The following is a 19,939-nucleotide window of genomic DNA, read 5'->3' on the forward strand; positions in this document are numbered from 1 at the left end:
TTATTGAGTCCCATTCCCTAATCTTTTGATTAGTTATTATATGACAAAGACACATTCCAAAAATTGAGAGATGGACTCAATTCCTCAAGGACTAAAAATCAAACCTCTCGTGGATGGCAGCTGGTCAGGAGGATTAGGATCCTTTTGTTTTAGCTTTAGCCATTAAAATGGAGGAAAACATTTTTTACTTGTATATTACTGAGCAATTAATGTATTTTCCACAAGGAAAAATAAATTAACTTTTGACTTTTTGTACCTTCCAATAGAACTATGGCAATATGCCTGCATCAGTTGTGGGGTTAATGAGGAAAACAAACTCAATATTTACCTCTCTGATTATTGACCTATGCTTCACCACATACCACTACCACCAACTGTATGCCAGAGCTTGAATGAGATTAGTTTAGAGATGAAGACAGATGATTCTAGTGGACAGAGGAAAGCACTTTGAAGAGTCTGCAAACATGGTGTAGTTTCCTTGGTGGTAAATACATACTCAAAATTGGGCAATTTAGTCCATAGATTAAGAGTGCTCCTGGATTCCTCACTGATGCTAAACTCTCACATGTCAGCATCCACAGGTTGTCTGACCTCTGTGGTTGGCTAGGAGACTCTGTTCCATCATGGTGAACAATGGCCTGGTCTTTGTCCCTTCCCATATGGACTACAGCAATGCAATATACCTAGGCATGAAGCCATCAGCCTGAAGGAAATTCCAACTAGTACAAAATGTGTACTCAGCAGCATGGGCTACCGTATGCACATAAGATCTCTCCTCCACTGGTTTGCTATAGAAGAAAATCAAGTTCAAGATCTTGGTTGTTATCTTCAAGGCCCTCAATGACCTGGGCCCAGCATATCTAAAAGGATCAACTAAAATTCTAGGATGGAGACTGTGGCTGACAACTCTGCTGGTCGGGCATCATGAAACTTTCTACCATAAGGGCAAAGCTCATCTGTGCAGGAAACTGAGCTTTCTTGGGGATTAGTCTGAGACTGGAATGAACAGGAGGAACTAAGGGCCAACACTAATCTCACCACCTTCTACTCCAAGTGCAAGGCGCGCTTCTTCAGCTTTGCCTTCTCATACAAACGCGTATCAGTGTGTACACTTAAAAAACAAAACAACCCCATACCAAAACAAAACACTACACTGCGCACACAATTATCTTAGTACAGAAAGGACAAGAGAGAGAGCCAACTTCATGTGACTGATGTTAGTCATGTCACTTAATGCGCTGCTGGAAGGCACTCAGATACTATGATAATGATGGCAATATAAGAACTGTACAGAATAGACTATTTAGGGCCTGATCCTGCAGACTCAAACCAGAAAACTCTGGAATTAATGAGGATTCTACCAGAGAAGGCAGGCCAAGTACTGTTCTACTTACTGACATTAGTGGGTCCAATTGCAGCCAATGGGACTACTTTGAGTGACTGCTTGTTTTGGGGATCCTTTGGCAGCACATGGATGGGTTGTATAGGACATGATTAATTTCATTTTCCTGAAGAGGGTCTGGCTTTGAAAAGTTTGAGAAATGCTTCCTTAATTAAAATTTTTTTTAAAAAGTAGGTAGTCATATTCAGAATTAGGATTGCTGCTATTAATATTTTGTATGTGATTTTTAAAATGCCATATTATTGCTACTATTTTGTCTGCCAGATTTAAAATAATAAAAAAAAGCACTCTCAGATACGTGGGAGCAAAGTTATGTGATTCTCATCCAAAAATAAAGTGATGAGTTCAAAATTATATTACTGGCCTTAGGCATTCTGATGACTGATGAGCTGTCAAACAGCAATTATGCGTCAAATTGTGGGCCAAAAATCTCCATGCAAGTTAATTATTTGATTTACCTAGAGTAATTTAGCAAAATTACTGCATGTTTTCTGAAAGGAATTAATCAATGTTGTTACAGTAGAATGAATCACCACAGAGTCCTTCACAGTGTGAAAAACAGTAATATCAAATCCACTCTGAGATCTGAGAACTTGCACGGTAGAAGCAAGATTGTATAAAATGTTTGTAGCATCACTTTTTAAAAAACAATTATATTAGAATTGTTTATAATTATGCTAAGTCAGTAATAATGAGATGCTGTGCTTTATGTTCTGATAAGGCCTGATCCAGCTCACAATGGCTGCAGTGAATGCTGGATTGAGCCATAATGTAATTTTGGGTTGAGAGATCAGAAACCAAACCCTTAGTACCATGTGGTTTAGAATAAGTTATGAAGTGCATAATATTACAGACAAATAGTGAAGAATGTGCTGTTTTCCGTTAACATTTATTTTTCATGATATGCCGACATTGCACTCCCCAAGCTCTTGTGTTTACTTATACAAATTATACAGCATGGTGTAGTGCTTAAGTAAGTATTATACATAATATATTGACTTCTTTCAGAACAAAGTTAAAATTGAATAATAGGACAGACTGTATGTTAAGGAAAATTTCATATTTTCTATTTCATATAAACAGAAATTACTGACAATCTAAGGCTTTTTCTACCAACAGTTTACATTGGCATATGCATGAATATAATTGCATTGAAAAGCAGAAAATTCAGAGGAACCCCTTTGAGAATTCAACCAAAGGAGGTTTAATAGTAAGCTCACAGTACAATCCAAAGCCTGCATATTTTATAAATACCTGGAGATTGTTTTTCTAATGTGTTCTGACTTTAGAAATTTAGTTTTAAATCTTTAGGTAACTCTTAATCTGAGCCTCTTATGCATGTAATTTAGACTTGGAAGTTGTATTTTTCAGCATCACCTATAAGAGAAGTGGACCTAGGGCCTGTTCCTGCAGCCCTTGCTTATGCCAGTAATCCTTATTTATGTGAGTATTCCCACTGATCAAGAATTACTCACACAATTAAGAATTTGCAGGCTTGATTAGTGAGAGTAAATTAATTTGCATTTGGAAAGAGAAACACTTGTTAGTACTCTAAAATCTGAGGATTTATTGCATGTGATTCTCTTTCATAGTAATAATTTTGCACTTAGCATGGTGACTTAAAATATGGCACTTTTACTGATTCAAAACTGTACTGGTTACATTAGCATGATTTACTTACATTATTTCAAAGAATCTTTTTGTATAAGACAGGGAAGTAGGTCATGTGTTTATTTGTCTCTGGTTTGTGGCTTGCAGATATTTTCTGTTACCAACAACACAGAATGTGTGAAGCTACTGGAAGAAATCAAATGTGCACACTGCTCACCACATGCTCAGAATCTATTCCATTCACCTGAGAAAGGGGAAGCATCTGAAAGAGAACTAGCTCTTCCTTTCCTGTGCAAAGACTATTGTAAAGAATTCTATTATACTTGCAGAGGTCAAATACCAGGTAAAAACTATAGCAAAATAATGGACTAAAAAAAGATGTCTAAATTTAAATGCTCTCTATTGCTTAAGAGATATTGGATCAGATCCTGCAGTCCTCCATTGGGAAACCCCCAGAGACATTAAGGAGTGTAGAGTCAGGACCATGAAGGTAGATCTTTCCTATTCAAGTGAATATTTGGGTTTTTTCTTCCCAGCCTCCTCTTGAATTTCTAGAAAACTCAGTGATATATGTTATAACTTTTCAAATCACCAGAATAAGTTATTCTCTGTATTGAAATTTCACTTTGTTCACCCAAAGCATAAAAACAATTAGCCAACCATAAAAAAGCTCTTCTAACCGATACGCTTTTAAAAAGTGAAAAAAAAGAAGCTGTAGTATAGTGTAGGTAGTATAAAGATGTTGAATATTTAAGGTGTCCTTTCCTGGTTTGGTAATCACATACATTTTTGTTTTTAAACATATGAACCAGAATTCAATGCCCACTGAAATCAGTGGGAGTCTTTCTACCGACTTCAGTGCCCTTTAAATCAGTTCCATTGATGCTGTTAATAACATGGGACCAAATTCCGCCCTTAACTGACACTGAAGGGTCCTGTCATAGTCACGTGGTTTACCTTGGCATAACCAAAAGCGGAATTTGGCCCATGGTGCCTGTAGCCATCACACAAATGACTCTTATCACCTTTACACAAGATTGCCAAAATGCCCTGCAAAGGTAGTTGCATTTTTAAAAAGTTAAAATATTGTCTTAAAAGATTATGTTAAACAACATCATCAGTAATTACAGGACTAAAACATTTATATAATTATGATTGCCCTTTCTTCAACTGTTCCTCTCTCCTTATCCAAACACTGTTGGCACCACAGAAAAAAGTTGAACTAGTAGGATTTTTTTGAGTAGTGAAATTTAAAAGAAAATAATGTAGTTCTGAGTTAGGTAAGATCATGACAAACTTGCGAATAATCATTTATAACATGAACAGTTCTGTAAAACTGAGCTGTGTAATAGGTATGGCTTTAAGTGGGCAATGCTTTTATTGCTTAGGTACAGTATGTACTTTGTTTTCTTTGAACTCACAGGGATGCAGGACTTTTCTGTAGTGTTCTCTTATTGACTTGCAAAAACATTTTGAATAGAGTTGCTTTTTCCCTTTGGTGTGGTTTAACATGTATCTAAACCCATTCAAATATGAAAATATTATTATTGTCTTTATAAACTACAGAGATGTTTCTAAGGCTTTCTTAAACCAGCTGTTTCTTGCTCTTTATCACATTCCCCAGAGCAAAGCAGAATAGATCATAGTTGCCAAGACTGCCTGCCGAGCAGAGATAACAGAGTAGATATTGTAAACGTTTGGCCCATCCTGGAAGCCACCACAAAGAGTGTTTTTTTAAATACAAGTTTGTAACTAACCCAAATGATGAGTATATTCTGCTGAACATTTACATCATCTTTTCATTAGAGTCTAAGTTTCCGAGAAAAATGCTCTATAGGGAACAAAAGTTAAGGAGGGAGGAGGGGGCAGAGAGGGAATGGGCTGAGCAGCACAGGAGCTACACAGCCTCAGGATCCTCACTCCCCAGATCAACATATGTGGTGATGAATGACAAATTTATTTTTCTACAAAGTTTGTGTATATGTAAAACTGCTGAAGTGCATCAAGATGTCAAGTGCTTTTTGTGACCACCCAGGTTGCCTTGAAAGATAACCAGATGAAAGCATAACTTTAGCACTGGACAGAGCACTGTGCTTTGCAGGAAAGAGCTTACAAGCTAGCTAGAATAGGAGTTTTCCTACATCAATCAGATGCTAATAATCATTCTAAATACTTGTTCTGAGAGTGGGCTGCACTAACAGAAAGTCGTTGCATACTTATGTCGGACAGAGTTAATTGATTTGTTTGGCAGAGTGGTCATTGGCACATGTATTAATATTTCATGAAGGTATTGAGATTCAGGTCACACTTTGGGGGAAGTGACCTATAGAATTCTAGAGTGTCCCTCAAAATATACATGTACATTTAAAAGCAAATTCATAGTTCATTTGAGTTTTATAATCCACGTATGAAATCTGTTTCCGCCACTTGAAAGTTTTACAAACTTGACAAGTATTGAAAAGACAAACAAAAAGAACCCACAACCTATGTTTCATTATTTAGATTGCTTGACATGAACGGCAAAGAACAGGTTCTTGTGAGGCAATGTGGCTTGGAGGACTGTGCACAGGGCTGGGAGGTAAACCGGTCTGAGTTCTAATCATGGCTCTGCCAGTGACTCAGTGTTTGGCACATAGCACATCATTTAATTTCTCTCCCTCAGTTTCTCCATCTGTGCAGTGGGAATAATACCCAACTACATCACAGGGGAATTACAAGGAGTAGTTATTGATGGCAAAAGTGCTTTTACTCCATAAAGTGATATAGGAAGGTTACGTATTTTATTGACAAGAGCTGGTGAGCAATTTTTGGTTGAAATGAAATTTCAACTTTGGAAAAAAACTATTTCTTTTTGTTAAATTGTAGTTTCATTTTCAGACCAGCTCTATTACTGACTAGCATCAGAAATCCATTCAGTTCTCTCTCCATCTGCAAGTCAAAAATATTAGTAGGTACTTAGCCTTATGGGACTGATTCATTAGAGAGTGGCTCCACAACTGCTCCATGGCTTGGGGAGAGGATTCTTTTCCATTCGTCCACAATGTATCCTCAGGTTTCAGAGTAGCAGCTGTGTTAGTCTGTATCTGTAAAAAGAAAAGGAGTACCTGTGGCACCTTAGAGACTAACCAGTTTATTAAAGCATAAGCTTTCATGAGCTACAGCTCATTTCATAGTGAGCTGTAGCTCACGAAAGCTTATGCTTTAATAAATTGGTTAGTCTCTAAGGTGCCACAGGTACTCCTTTTCTTTTTAATGTATCCTCAGTGCCCAAATCCAGTAGCCAAGCTGAAGATTTGCTACAAATAAGGGGCCTACATCCCTTCTTTGAATTAGAAATCACATTTTTCTTCACTTTTGAAGCACCAAATGCTATCAGGGAAGCAAACTGACATTAGCTGGGGTTAAACAGCTTACCTGTCCCCTTGTGCCCATTATTCTTGTTTTTAACAGAAACTGGTTGAGGTGATTGTGTGCGCATCCAGTTCCAGATGTTACCAAAGTGAGAATCTAGATGTGGAGTTTTAACCAAGTGGCATTCAAACCAAAATGGCAGAAATGGAGAATAATCACTCCCTGCACTGCAATTCCAGAAGTACTTCCACAGTTATTTGGTATTAGCCGAAAAATGTCCAGTGTGGAGGCTGCAACAGTTCCACACTGCTGCTGGGTGTATGCAGACCCATTACCATACACCTGAAAAATCCACTGGGATTAAGTTGTGTGACCACCTGACCTGGTAATCTCCAAAGGTTTCAGCAGGGGGAGCATCTGGCTGGAGTCACCTCAGGAACATAGCTAAGAGTTGAGGAGAGTGAGGTGAGCATATTTTTTGTCAACAATTTCAGATGTGAATCTAGAAAGCTGTTCATTTATACCCCCCCAAAACTTTTCAAAATCCATCATCATGGAACAAAGAAATGACTAAGGGAAGTATTGTTCTGTTTCCTTGTGATTAAAAATATATATATTCTCTATCTCAATGAAGTTAGCAGGAATAAAGTCATTTGGTTAGATACCCAGGTGGCATAAATCAATGTAGCTCCATTTAATTCAGTGGGCTAGCCATTCATCCTGTGCACAGCTCAAGAAAGAGGTGAGTGGCGTGTCTTCTGGACTTGACCTGTTCCAGGCATGGTACAGGCCCAGGATAAGTTAGAGCAGTCCAGGGGCTGCTTTAATTTACAGCAGGCTCCCCATGATTGTGGTGGGTAAAGGCTGGGGCCCGGATCAGAACCTGACTCAATCAGTCCACTGAAGACTCCTCTCTAAAGTTACAGAAGGGGAGAGGAGGCATACACTGAACAAGATGCCAAAGGAAAAGTTTGAGATGTAGGAGTAACCAGAAAGTGATGGAGGTTACAAAAGCTGAGGAAGAATAAGATTTCAAGAAGAAGAGTATGGTCAATCAGTTGAAAAGCAGCAAAGAAGTTAGGCTGATAATAGTTGGAGATATAGTAGAAGATTTGGTCAGGAAGATGATATGATGGTGAAAGCTGTTTCAGTGGAGGGAGAAACCAGATTAAAAGAGTCTAGAAGGGAGATGAAGAAGAGGATTTCCAGACAGCACTTGTAGACAGTATGTTCAGTGAGCTTGGAAATGAATGGGAGAAGAGAGAATGTAGTTGGAGAAGTAAGTGGGGTCAAGGATGATTTTTTTTTTATGAAGAGGAAATTAGAGCATACGTTCAGTGTGAAGGGAATGAACCACTGGAGAATGTGGGATTGAGGGAAAACATTAAGAAAAGGAGAGTGGGGAGTAGGGAGATCAGGATGGGAAGCAGGGAAGAGGTTGCTGGGGCAGTTGGAGTGGTTAGAGGAGGAGAGGAAACAAGAAATTTCAGTTTTGGTGATGGGGGGAGTAGAGAGGGTGATTTGGAGGAGGAGTTAGAGGGAGAAGAAGGGAGGTCCCATCAGATCTTGTAGATTAAAAAAAATCAGTGACACCCTGACCTTAGCGAGGTTGGAGCAATGGAAAGGTTTAAGGAGGGAAGCAAAGTTGCAAGACAGGCAGCTCTGGTTGCAACTTTGCAATGGCAGAATTGAATGATAATGCAGAAGTGGTGCTTCTTGAATAGTGAGGTGGAAGAGCTGTAGGAGGAAAGAATAAATTTGTAGTGGTAGAAGTCAGCATGGTTGTGGGACTGCCATCCAGGATGCTCAGCTGGATGAGTTCAGGAGCAGAGGAAGTTGTTGGTGAGTGAAGCCAAGGCTGAGGGTTGGCTGGGTGACCTTGCAATAGGAAAGAGGGTAGAAGGAGTCAAGGGTGATGGAAAACATAGTCAGATAGGGATGAAGGGTGGGATTGGGGGGAGGAGGGAAATAGTTTCTGAACCTGGAAGCTCCAACCTTTCCTAGCAAGTTTTGGATCCAGACTGGATCCCAAATCCACATGATGGGTTTAGATCTAGATTTCCTGACCTGAACAATCCTCAACTTCAGGGATATACAGACTGGGACCTTGAGATCAGATTCCTCTCTGTTTTTACCATTCATTTTTCAAATATAAAAAAATATAATGTCTGCAGGATCCTAGCAAAACAGGAGAAACTTAGAATGAGCAGAGAAAATTCATCACCACCTGTAAGGGTCTTTAAAAACATAGCAATAGATACAGAAATTCAGAGGGCCACACTTTACAGCCCTTAGGCATAAACCCCAGAGAAGTCAGTAGCAGCTGTGCTTTACTAAGGATAGAGTAAAAACTGCAGGATTTTGACCCCTTATATAATGTAAATATTTCTTTATTGGGACAGTTTTCATATCTGATCTAGTCTATGTAATATATGGCAGCAAAAATTTGTAAGTAATGCTTTCTTATTACATGGCAGAATAAAACCTAAGGGCCAAGTTCTGCCTTTTTAGGCATGTGCCAGACTCCCATTGAAGTCAATGGGAATTGCACAGACATCCAAAGATAAATTGACCTTAATTGGATGGAACATATAGAGGGTGGGATTTTGAAAAGTGCTCAGAGTTGGCCTAACTCCATTAATTTCCATGGAGGCAGTTAGACCAACTCTGAGCATTTTTCGAAATACTACCCATTATACACAATTGGAGTTGTCCTTATAGAGACACCATCTCTTTTTGACAACTTAGCAAGTTCATCCATTGACACTGTAGCATTTCAGAGTTCAGTTCAAACCCCAGTTTTTAAAAACAGAGTTATAGAATATGAAAAAGGAATGGGCTTATTGAATGGCAAAAACAAGTTCAGTACATTTCATACTTGCTTACATGCGAAAATACTTCATGATACAAATAGCCACAGGCATAAAGTCAATCACTTTATGTATAAGTAAAGAACATTCCATATGGCATAGGTTAAATGAGTTTGCATCTGACTGTTATTAGAAATGAACATACACTGGCTAAACAGTGTGATCTACACATACTCCCATTTATTCTTATTGAAGACAAAATTTCAGAACAAAGAAATGTGTCCTTAATAAAAATGGCATATTGAGCATGTAGTAATTCTACAGCTCCAAATGTCCATTGCACTTAGCTTGACTGTCGATTGTATGTAGAGAAAGAAATTACTAAGGGCTCGGTCATGCCCTCTGATGTCAAATAATTCAACATCAAGATTCTGGATTGTTTTGGGGTCTAGCTTGACAAATACAGAGCCTTGGAATACTGTTCCATGGTTATGTCACAATTAATCTTCACTTATTCCATATGAAAATTATGTATCTTTTTTCTCATGCATTTCTTGTGCTAGTTCCTATAAATTAGAAACAGCCACTAGCTGCTGATATTTGCTGAATCTCCAAATTCATGCCAATGAAACCTTCATGCCACAACACACAATCACCAAATTTTATTTTCTATAACCCAAAGGCAGAATTTGGCCCCATTATTTGGAATTACCTGGATATTTATTTATTAAAGGAGGATGCATATGAAAAGAATACATGATTGTGAGTTGAAGTCCAAAAGTTTTATTGACATAAATTTGGGATAACTGCATTACTTACTTATATGAGAGTCATGCTGATGATCCCAACTGAGTGCCAATAAAACTTTTATCCTATATAATGAATCATTATTAATTCTGTATATACCATGGCCCATATCCTGACTCATGCAAAGTCTCCTTTTGCATTGCTCTGGCAGTGCAAACTTAAAGATGTTCTAAACCAGACTACCTTGCTGATTTTATTCAAAACCCCACACGCTATATATAATGGGCTAAATTCTGCCTTCTGATGTACACATGAGCTTTGATAAAGAGGATTAAAAATGGGTGAAACTTACTAGAAATAGGTCTATGGGCAGAAAGTAATAGTCTTGCTGTTACTGGAATGTATTAAAAAGTCAACAGCAGCACTGTTCTTCCTCATAGATCTCATTTCTTTTCTTTTTTTTCTTTTTGGTTTTCAGACTCCTTCTTTAAATAACCCCAAACCTAAAGAACTCCTTTCAGCTAAAGACAGTTTATAGAACCCATGCACACTTGCTTTAGATAGGCTTCAGGTATAGCTACAGAGCAGGATGCAGCACTCCCTCTTCTTAGGCCCTGGAGAGTGAAGAACTAGTCTGTGACATTGAACCTCAGGTTCTCCCATGGTAGTGCAGAGTACTAACCACAGAGTTGTAAGGACACCTGAATATAAATTAAGTTCTGTTTTATCCTTAGTCCTCTCTTTTTGAGACTACTGCTCATGCACCAGTTATACTGTCTGTCTTTTGGTGCCAATGCTTCATGAAGTTTTTAAGATATTGATATGAAGTTTTTACACCCTTTTATAAATCAATGGAAAGTACCATCAATTATTTCAATGGTAGTTAGCAGCATAAAAACAAAATGAAAACCAATACTCTGTAATATAATGTTGTTAAAATAATAATGTTAAGCGTCAGCTATAAACCAAAACAGCAAGAACAAGTTAAGTTAAGGCTGCAATAGCTTGAGCTTTACAACATATTGTCCTTTATCAGTCGGGTCTGCTGATGTCAACAGGTGCATGGCCACCTTAACTCTGAATTTTCTCTCATGTTTTTATGACTGACCCTTAGTATTATTTTAACATCGTTGTTTTTTTCCTGTTTAATCACATTGCAAATAATGGGTGATAGAAATAGAGAAGAGTAAGCCACAAAAGGTATTACTCCATCTATCTGTGTTTAAAGACAGAACTTTGTTTAAAGTGCTTATTTTTCCACTCAGAATATGACCCATTTGAACATTAGGTTGAAAGCACAAAACCTGCAGGCTTGGCAATACACTAAACACTTTTATGCTCTTTTACATTTTTAAGGGTTTCTCCAAACTACAGCTGATGAGTTTTGCTTTTACTATGCAAGAAAAGATGGTGGCTTGTGCTTTCCAGATTTTCCAAGAAAACAAGTGCGAGGCCCAGCTTCTAACTATTTGGACCAGATGGAAGAATATGACAAAGTGGAAGAGCTCAGCAGGTTCATAAAGATAAATGCTGTTTAATCTAAAAAAACTGACAAATCTTTGTGGTTTTCACAGTGAATCAGCTCAGTCTGTGCTTATGCTCAGCAGCTGTGTCCTCCAGATGTTATTTTCTTCTGCTGCTGTTTAAGTGCCTTTTTTTAATCACATTAGCTTAGATACTTTTAATATGTAGGTTACTAACAGAGTATTATGAGCCAAGCTTCTCTGTGATTCATATGTACTTCATGTGTGTCATTTTGATCTGAAATTTATTACTAATAGTTTACAGCAGTATGGAAGTTCTCTCTACAATAATTTATTAGCAAATCTGTTTTTATGCATATGGCATTTTTTTCTCCTGTACATTTTCCACTATTGTGAATAAATTGGATTATGTTATTTCAGTACACTTCTCCAAAATAAGGAAAATTTTATCAAATTCTGAAGTCTTTGGGATTTGCAGTGCTTACTTTAGGAGAGAATTTGCCTATAAAAAATTCACTTTCCTCTCTGTGAATTTTGCTCTCCCTCCCCGGCTCTCAGATCTCAGACTACTTTTCTTTAACTCCCAGCTATATAAAGCCAAATTTTGCTCTTGGCTGTACACAGGTTACTCTCATTGACTTCAGTAGGAGGGGCCACAGTGCATCTGAGGACAGAATTTGGCCTTTATAATTATCCTTGTAATACCACTTTTGGAACCTTGTATTGTAGTTCTCAGGGGCAATGTTATGTGAAGGTTCTGTGAACTGTATCTTTTGCAAAATAATAATAATAAAAAAAGTCTCACTGTTTTTCTCCGATTTCTTTAGAAAGCACAAGCACAACTGCTTCTGTATTCAGGAGGTTGTGAGTGGTTTGAGGCAGCCTGTTGGTGCAGTGCACTGTGGGGATGCATCACATCGTCTCTTTATCCTTGAGAAGGAAGGATACGTGAAGATTTTCACTCCTGAAGGGGACATAATTAAGGAACCGTTTTTGGACATACACAAGCTTGTTCAAAGTGGCATAAAGGTTGGAATTCTTTTTTATTTCTCTCTCATCTGCTTATATTTTAATCTAATTATTTGTTACCCTCCCTGTATGTGCTTTTCATTTAAAATCAAAATCATAGCGAGCATCAGCAATTTTTTTCAGGAAAATATTTTAATTTAAAGAAAAAGTATTCTAAATAGAAGATAAGGAGCAAATATGAAATATAGTAGAGTTCCAACTGATAAGGAAAGGGAGCATAATGAAGGAGTCTGCTTTCCTTGGTTAAGTAAAGGGAAAAGACTGATTATAAGAACTGTATTCATATTTTTCTCTGTGCTTTTAATTGTTTCCTCCCCTTGAATGTACCAGAGGATGTACAGCACCTGGATCACAAAGTTATCTCCACATTTACATCATTTAGGCCTGATTATGCTACTACTGAAGTTTGCCAAACTTTGGCATTGACTTCAGTGGGAGCAGGCTTGAGCCATTTAAGGAATTATCCCACTTGAATCTTTTGGTATTACCAGTGGTTATTGTAGAAGCATACAGAAGGGGGAGCTCTCACCACACCATCCAAGAAGGAGGGGGAGCTACTCTGTGTTTTTTTAGCACGGGGGAGCTGTGCTTCCCCTCCCCATTTCTTCAATCTCTGAGAACTACAAAAACTGCCCATTGTCTGTGGTATAATCTAAAATGTGCAGCACACAACCTGTACCCTAAAAATGTTATTGCACCTCTAAACATATGCCTATATATTAGTGAATTTTTTCTAGTGCTGATCAAGCACAAAGACTACTATTGACTTTAATGGGAGCTGGAACAGAGCCCTGATGATTGGGCAATGATGTGATATTATTATTCCTGGAGATGTTGGTTTTCAAGGCAGTACTTCTAGATATGACAATAAAATCGTGGGATTAGTAAACTTAAGGGAATCCAAAGGCTACCAAGTGATATTTTAATCAGAACCCATCTATATTTTATTCCAGTATTTACTTATGTAAATGTTTATACTGATAACTCAGCTGAAATCCTACTATTGTGATACGTAAAATTGGAATTAAGCTTTAGAATCAGGCTGTGCATCAAAGAACTGCAATCTAACTTCATAAAAAGCATCCTTACCTGAAATAACTCATGGACTTGCTTTGGTGAAATGAAAAAAAAAATAATGAAAATGAGCTATGTTGATCTAAAGTATTTATTACACGATAAATAGGCTTTTTGTGCATCAGATACAATGCCAACAGGACAGTTTCAGATAGACCTTTCTGAGACGGTGTTTGGATAATTTTGGGTTTGTTTTGAAACAGAGGAATAAATGCAAAATACAGTAGTTTCTTTTAAAAAAAGAACTAATTTCTATGATTTTATGATTTATTGACCATTGCCTTTGTGCCTATGTGGATTGCCTTCAGCTACTGAGCTCCAAGACAAAAAAGAAGAAAAAAAAAGAAAAAATACTCAACAAATATAAAAGGAGCATGTTCTAGTATAATGTGGTGTTCTCAGTGTCTTTACATCATGGTGATGGGCATAATATTAAGGCCTAGTTACTATTATCAGAAATATACTAGACCGGGGTGGCCAACCTGAGCCTGAGAAGGAGCCAGAATTTACCAATGTACATTGCCAAAGAGCCACAGTGATACGTCAGCTGCCCCCCATCAGCTCCCCCCACCCACTCCCAGTGTCTCCCACCCACCAGCAGCTCCGCCAATCATCACCTCCCCCTCCCTCCCCGCACCTCCTGATCAGCTGTTTTGTGGGGTGCATGAAGCTCTGGGGGGGAGCGGGAGAAGAGAGGAGGCAGGGCCTGTGGCAAAGCCAGGGGTTGAGCAGTGAGCACGCCCCGGCACACTGGAAAGTTGGAACCTGTAGATCCAGCCCCAGAGTTGGTGCCTATACAAGGAGCTGCATATTAACTTCGGAAAAGCTGCTGTGGCTCCAGAGCCACAGGTTGGCCACCCCTTTACTAGACAAAAGCACCACAATTTTCAAAATTGGGGCAGTCTCCCCTGGGTCTATATTGAAGCACCCGAATAAGTGGCTTGATTTTCAAGGTGTGCCGAGCACCCAACAGCTCCCACTAAAATTAATGGAAGTTGCTAAGTGTTCAGCACTTTGAAAATTAGCCCACTTATTTAGGCATATAAATACAGATTTAGAGACACTAACTTTAGGCTCCTTTTATTTCAAATCTTGGCAAAGTGTTTATAAGTATGAGTTTGGGATGGCTGCATTATTGATGCGTGGTGAAGTAAACACATGTGAGGCAGTCAAATGTACATGATAACTGCAATTTATGACATGGTTCTGCAGTTTATCACATGGATATCACCAAACCATGTGTTGTGAATACTCACACAAGCACTCCTATACATTTCTTTTCACATACATACTGTATACACACATATACTTCACTTGGTTCACACAGTTCACACCCTCTCAAGCAAAGTTGTTACTGGGAATTATAGCAAATCATTATGGGCCTGCGTGTGTTTGCATATGTCCTAGAAATACTGCAGCAGTTAGTTGTTGTCTAATGTCGAGACATCTTTAATAAGCTAAATTAAAGGTTTTTAAAAAGGTAAGCAATGAATAGCCAATTCTAAAGCACAAACCCAGACTTAGCTCTTTGTGCCTACATATTGCACACAATGGAACAAATTCTCCTCTTGGTTAATACTAGTACAACTCAATTAATGTCAATGAAAAGCAGAATTTGTCCAAATAAGTACTTTAGTCCACTATTTAGCCAGTGGAAATCAGACCATTAAATAATTTCAGTTAATTCCTAGATGATTTACACTTATGGCTTTCCGGAGAGCACGGTGTTAAAAAAAAATTGTTAGTGTGGTACATTAGGAATGAATCACCCTTTTGTCAAGAATCCTCTCCCCCCGGCCTGTCCAACCTTTCCGTAGTCCTGACTGACTCATTCCATTTGATCAATCTACAAAAACGGGGAGATCAGTCAGCATTACAAAAGTCACCACCATAGAGCCAGTAGTGCTAATTTAGCTGGAAGACTGGAACCAAAGGAAAGACAAGCAAGAAACCGAAGGCGGTCCAGTTAGAGGGAATGATGGGTGTTCTAGTGCTTTCTGGTGGGTTGGGATCTTGAATGGGTGGAGGCCTTTTTGCATTCTGCAGAGGAAGAAGGAAGGAGAAGTAGCTGGAAGCAGGACACTAGCCGATAGGTGGGGAGAGGAAGGCAGGAGAATGCTGAAAATTAGTACACGCAGCTTAACTGCGCTAATAGTTATATAAAACACCCAATAACTTGAAAAAGTAGAAGAGAATAAATAAAACCAAATATTCCCTAATGATTATTTTAAAACAGTTCTCAACCATTTTTTACAGTGTATATCATTATAACAGAACATCCTGTGGGCCACCTCCCTTCTCATTCCGAGTCACACTAATCACCTTCCTTCCCATTCACTGTTACATAACATCCCTGTGGCAACTACAGACATTGTTCACATATAAAAATAATATCAGGGATAATAATACCTGATTCTGGCAAAATGCTCTGGAAGGGAGCAATATGTAAAAGGCTCTAACATGTTGCACTTTAACTTCCCTGTTTAGACCCTGCTGGCACAATCAAAAAGATATCTAGTTCATGTTAACGTAATCCCTGTTTCAATTGTTTTAAATGCAGAAAGAAAAGGAGTACTTGTGGCACCTTAGAGACTAACCAATTTATTTGAGCATGAGCTTTCGTGAGCTACAGCTCACTTCATCGGATGAGCTACATCGGATGAGCTACAGCTCACTTCATCACTTTCATCCGATGTAGCTTATGCTCAAATAAATTGGTTAGTCTCTAAGGTGCCACAAGTACTCCTTTTCTTTTTGCGAATACAGACTAACACAGCTGCTACTCTGAAACCTGTCTTTAAATGCAGAGTTATTTCTCCAGAATCTTTACAGTCTGCATATTTTGCTAATTAGTGCTTCAGGACATTAGTATGCAGATTACTGACATCATTGACCATGAATGGTTCAGGTCTGTTGGGGCATTGTAGCTGTGTGTGGGCTGTCTGAATAAGAGATCTCTTCTCTTTACAAGACAAAAGGGGGTTAAACATGTTTAATTCGCACTAATGTAACACTAATGGAAGCAGTCTGTGTACATTTTTGTTACAATGAGCCTGATTCTCTCCTTACAGAGTAACTACAGTGAAATCAATGGAGTTTTAGTAATGAGAAATCAGAATCACGCCCAAAATGTGTAGGTGCAGTTTTTTTCTAATGGTGACATTTTGGCCTTTTTCTTTTTCAAAATACCAAAAAAATGGAATTTTCTCAGTTTTTCCATCATTTTCATAGATTTTAAAGAAGAAACAACCATTAGATAATCTAACCTGACCTCCTGTAGAACACAGGACGTAGGATTTTCATCCAGTTACCTATGCATGTCACATGAAGATTTCCCTGTGAAATGAATAAGAACTGTTGACAATTTGCCTCCCACCCACCGCCCAATTTTGGGTTTGGTGTAACTAAAAAACAATAGTTTCACTTTTTGATAAAAATGCTACTGTGTTAGGCTGTGTGTGTTACATTTTATTTTTACAACCAAGGTTTAACCTCCCTGAAAACAGCAGTTTAAAAGATTTCTGTTTAGTTTGTATTTATATCTGAAAGATTGAGGGCTTGTCTAGATACCGAGTAACAGCACAGCAAGCCAGAGTGTGAATATACAGAGCACCAGCTTGCCATGCACTAATTAATGGTTTGGACAATGCTATAGCACAATAGACAAGCCCTGACAAACACTAAACTCTAGCCACTATAACAACATTTCCTCCCCCCCGGTTTTTTGTGGTTTTTTTTTAAACACATTTATATGGTCATATTTTACCTGGTGAAATGTGATATTTATATAGTGATTGGGTGAATGACAGGTAAGAACAATACCTTTGGAAAGGGTCTAAAACATGGGCTTGATTAAAACAGCTCCGGTTTAGAAGGATACAGGCAAAGTTAATGATGGGCCTGATCCCTCCCTTCTGTTTTTACAGGTGAAGTGGAAATGTGGGGGTAGTCAGCACATATGACAGCTACAGAACAGCAAATCTGTAGCATCTTATTCTATAGGCTGCCATAGGCCATTTAGAGGATTACTCTGAGGTTGGAATTTTCACAGTTCAGGGCAACTGCACCTGTATTTCCCCCTTCATGGTCCAGCAAGGCACCTACTGTTAGGCTTCCAGCTCCCCAGCCATCACCTCTCTTCACTCCTGACTGGAGTTTTTCCAGGCTGTACAGTTCCCTGCTTTACACTGTGATATCCCCAGTAAGCCAGACTGACTAAACAGGCCAGCATCTATAGTTTGTTTCTCCTCAGAGGCTATGAACAGTTGTAGCCATAGTTATGTTACCACACAGCCTTTTCTCAGCAAGCCCATTTATTCTCAAGGTGAAAGCATTACAGAGAAAATGTATTAAAAACAATAGAGAACCTATTAGCATGCTAATAAGCTTTTCAGAGATCACCCACATTCCGAGCTCCAACAAGGGCTCTGGTAGGAGTCAGTCCTTGAAATTGCACATGGAGGTTTTTCTGTGGTTACAAGTTCGTAACCACTTTAGTTCAGAAGAAGAACACATATGCATAGGTTAGCTTTCCTTTATACAGCTTGGGTCTTTGATCTTCAGAGACCGTGAATAGGTAATCAGTCAGACAACAGGTCTCTCCTCAGGATATACCTTCAAAAGGTTGGTCCAGAGGTGGGAATTTGCATTCTCTCTCCCCCCAGGTATTTCCTAGGAAACACACTTAACTTTGTCCAAAAATGTCCTGCTTGTCTGGCATACTGTTTAAAATAGTCCTTCGAAGCTCCTAACACTTCCTAGGGTTTACACTATCCACGAGAACGTATGTACAATTCCACAATAATACATAAATTTTGCATGTATAATACAATGGACTGCAAAGCTAGTTGAACTTAATTCAGTAATATCTCTCAAAGATATTGCAGGAAATTGCCATATCTGTCACTGGGATGAAGAGGAGGAAGCCCCCATGCTCCCCTTGTACAAAAAGCAAATAGCCATGAACATTAGTGGTGGTCTGACTAGTATTAAGACCCTGACTATGGCAGTGGTGGTCAGATCCATGAATAGAGAAACAGTGTATAGGTATGGTGAAGCCAATGACTATATTGTCAGGGAATGAGCCATACTGCCAGTGGTACAGAGTGCAGAGGTGTTTTTGCTCCTCTGATCTGCTTGGTGATCCACACAGTGGAGTTTCCTGACCGTGCCCATTTCCCCTTCTGTGAAGCAGCTAGCTTCAACACACGAATGGGATGATCCGGTGGATTTTTCCCAGTTGTCCCCCTGAAGATTTATAAATATAAATGCAAGTTAAACAGAAAAGAATGGTACAACCCATTATATATGGCAAGGGTTCTATTGCACCATCAATTTTTAATCTCCATTGCCATCAATAGGCATTTCTGCTTAAAATTGATGGCACATTATGGTCAAGTGTGTTGAGTGAGGGGAGTTAATTCTGAGGGTTTTAATCAAAAGAAAAGGGGGGATATTATATGCACTCAGATGTACACATTATGTTAGCATAAGTACATTAAGGCTGAGTAAATATTTCATCATAGCCCAAAGACATACTGCCTATACCTGTCTTCTCAAGTGAGGATGGTGATGGCCTGAACCTTAAGGAAGACTTCTAAATACACAGAGACCCAGAATTCATGGGGAAAGAAAGTCCATACCCTGGGGACCCTGGCCAGAAGCACATTCCCAACTTGTCTCTGCAAATCTCTCAACCACTAATCCTCACTGGCAGCGTGGCTGGCAGACATGCCCTGCTACCATAATATTTCCTAATTTGGCCATCCCCTCTTCTTGTCTTTGGAAGCCTTGGATGGGGCTTAATGCAGAAGCTGGCTACCTCCAGTATTTTTCAGGCATATTTCATTCTGGCCACAGAGTGGGAACTCCTTGGCTCTCCCACCTCTACCCAACCATGATATCTATTATGGGGAGCCTCCAGTGGGTAGTGCTTGTGTCAAGGGGCAACCAAGGGACTTGGTGGCAAGAGTGGCCTATCATATAGACTCTTATCTTGTTCCCCTGATTTTCAGCTCCATTTTTTGGCCTGATAAAACCAGTTTGGAGTTACAAAGCAGTATTCTACATGTGTTCCTTCCAAGTTCTATAACAAGGACAAAATTTACCAAGAAAACACATTTTCTGATTTTTGTCTTGCATTGATTTTCACAGCATAGTTTTATCTTAAGATTTTTTAACTACTGATCATCTAGTCTGACATCTTTCATATCACAGGCCACTGATTTTCACCCAGTTAGCCCTGTTTTGAGCCTAATAACTTGTATTTGACTAATGGATATCTTTCAGAAAGGCATCCTGTCTAGATATTAAGATATCAAGAGGTGACAAATCAATCCATCATTTCAGTTTTTTCCAGTGGTTAATCACCCTCACTGTTAAATATTGGTGCCTAATTTCTAATTTGAATTTATCTGGCTTCAGATTCCAGC

General features: G+C 38.8%; 1 protein-coding gene across 2 annotated transcripts in view; it reads left to right on the forward strand.

Moving 5' to 3' along the window:
- HHIP (hedgehog interacting protein) overlaps positions 1-19,939 on the forward strand; it is a 99,747-nt gene that overhangs the window by 4,578 nt on the left and 75,230 nt on the right. For both annotated transcript variants that reach the window (XM_048846978.2, XM_075127717.1), the window contains exons 2-4: positions 3,161-3,356; positions 11,278-11,434; positions 12,233-12,434. In XM_048846978.2, coding sequence (XP_048702935.1) covers positions 3,161-3,356; positions 11,278-11,434; positions 12,233-12,434 — 555 coding nt within the window. The remainder of the gene's footprint in view (positions 1-3,160; positions 3,357-11,277; positions 11,435-12,232; positions 12,435-19,939) is intronic.

The sequence above is a fragment of the Caretta caretta genome, chromosome 4, assembly GCF_965140235.1.
Source record: "Caretta caretta isolate rCarCar2 chromosome 4, rCarCar1.hap1, whole genome shotgun sequence".
Lineage (NCBI taxonomy): Eukaryota > Metazoa > Chordata > Testudines > Cheloniidae > Caretta > Caretta caretta.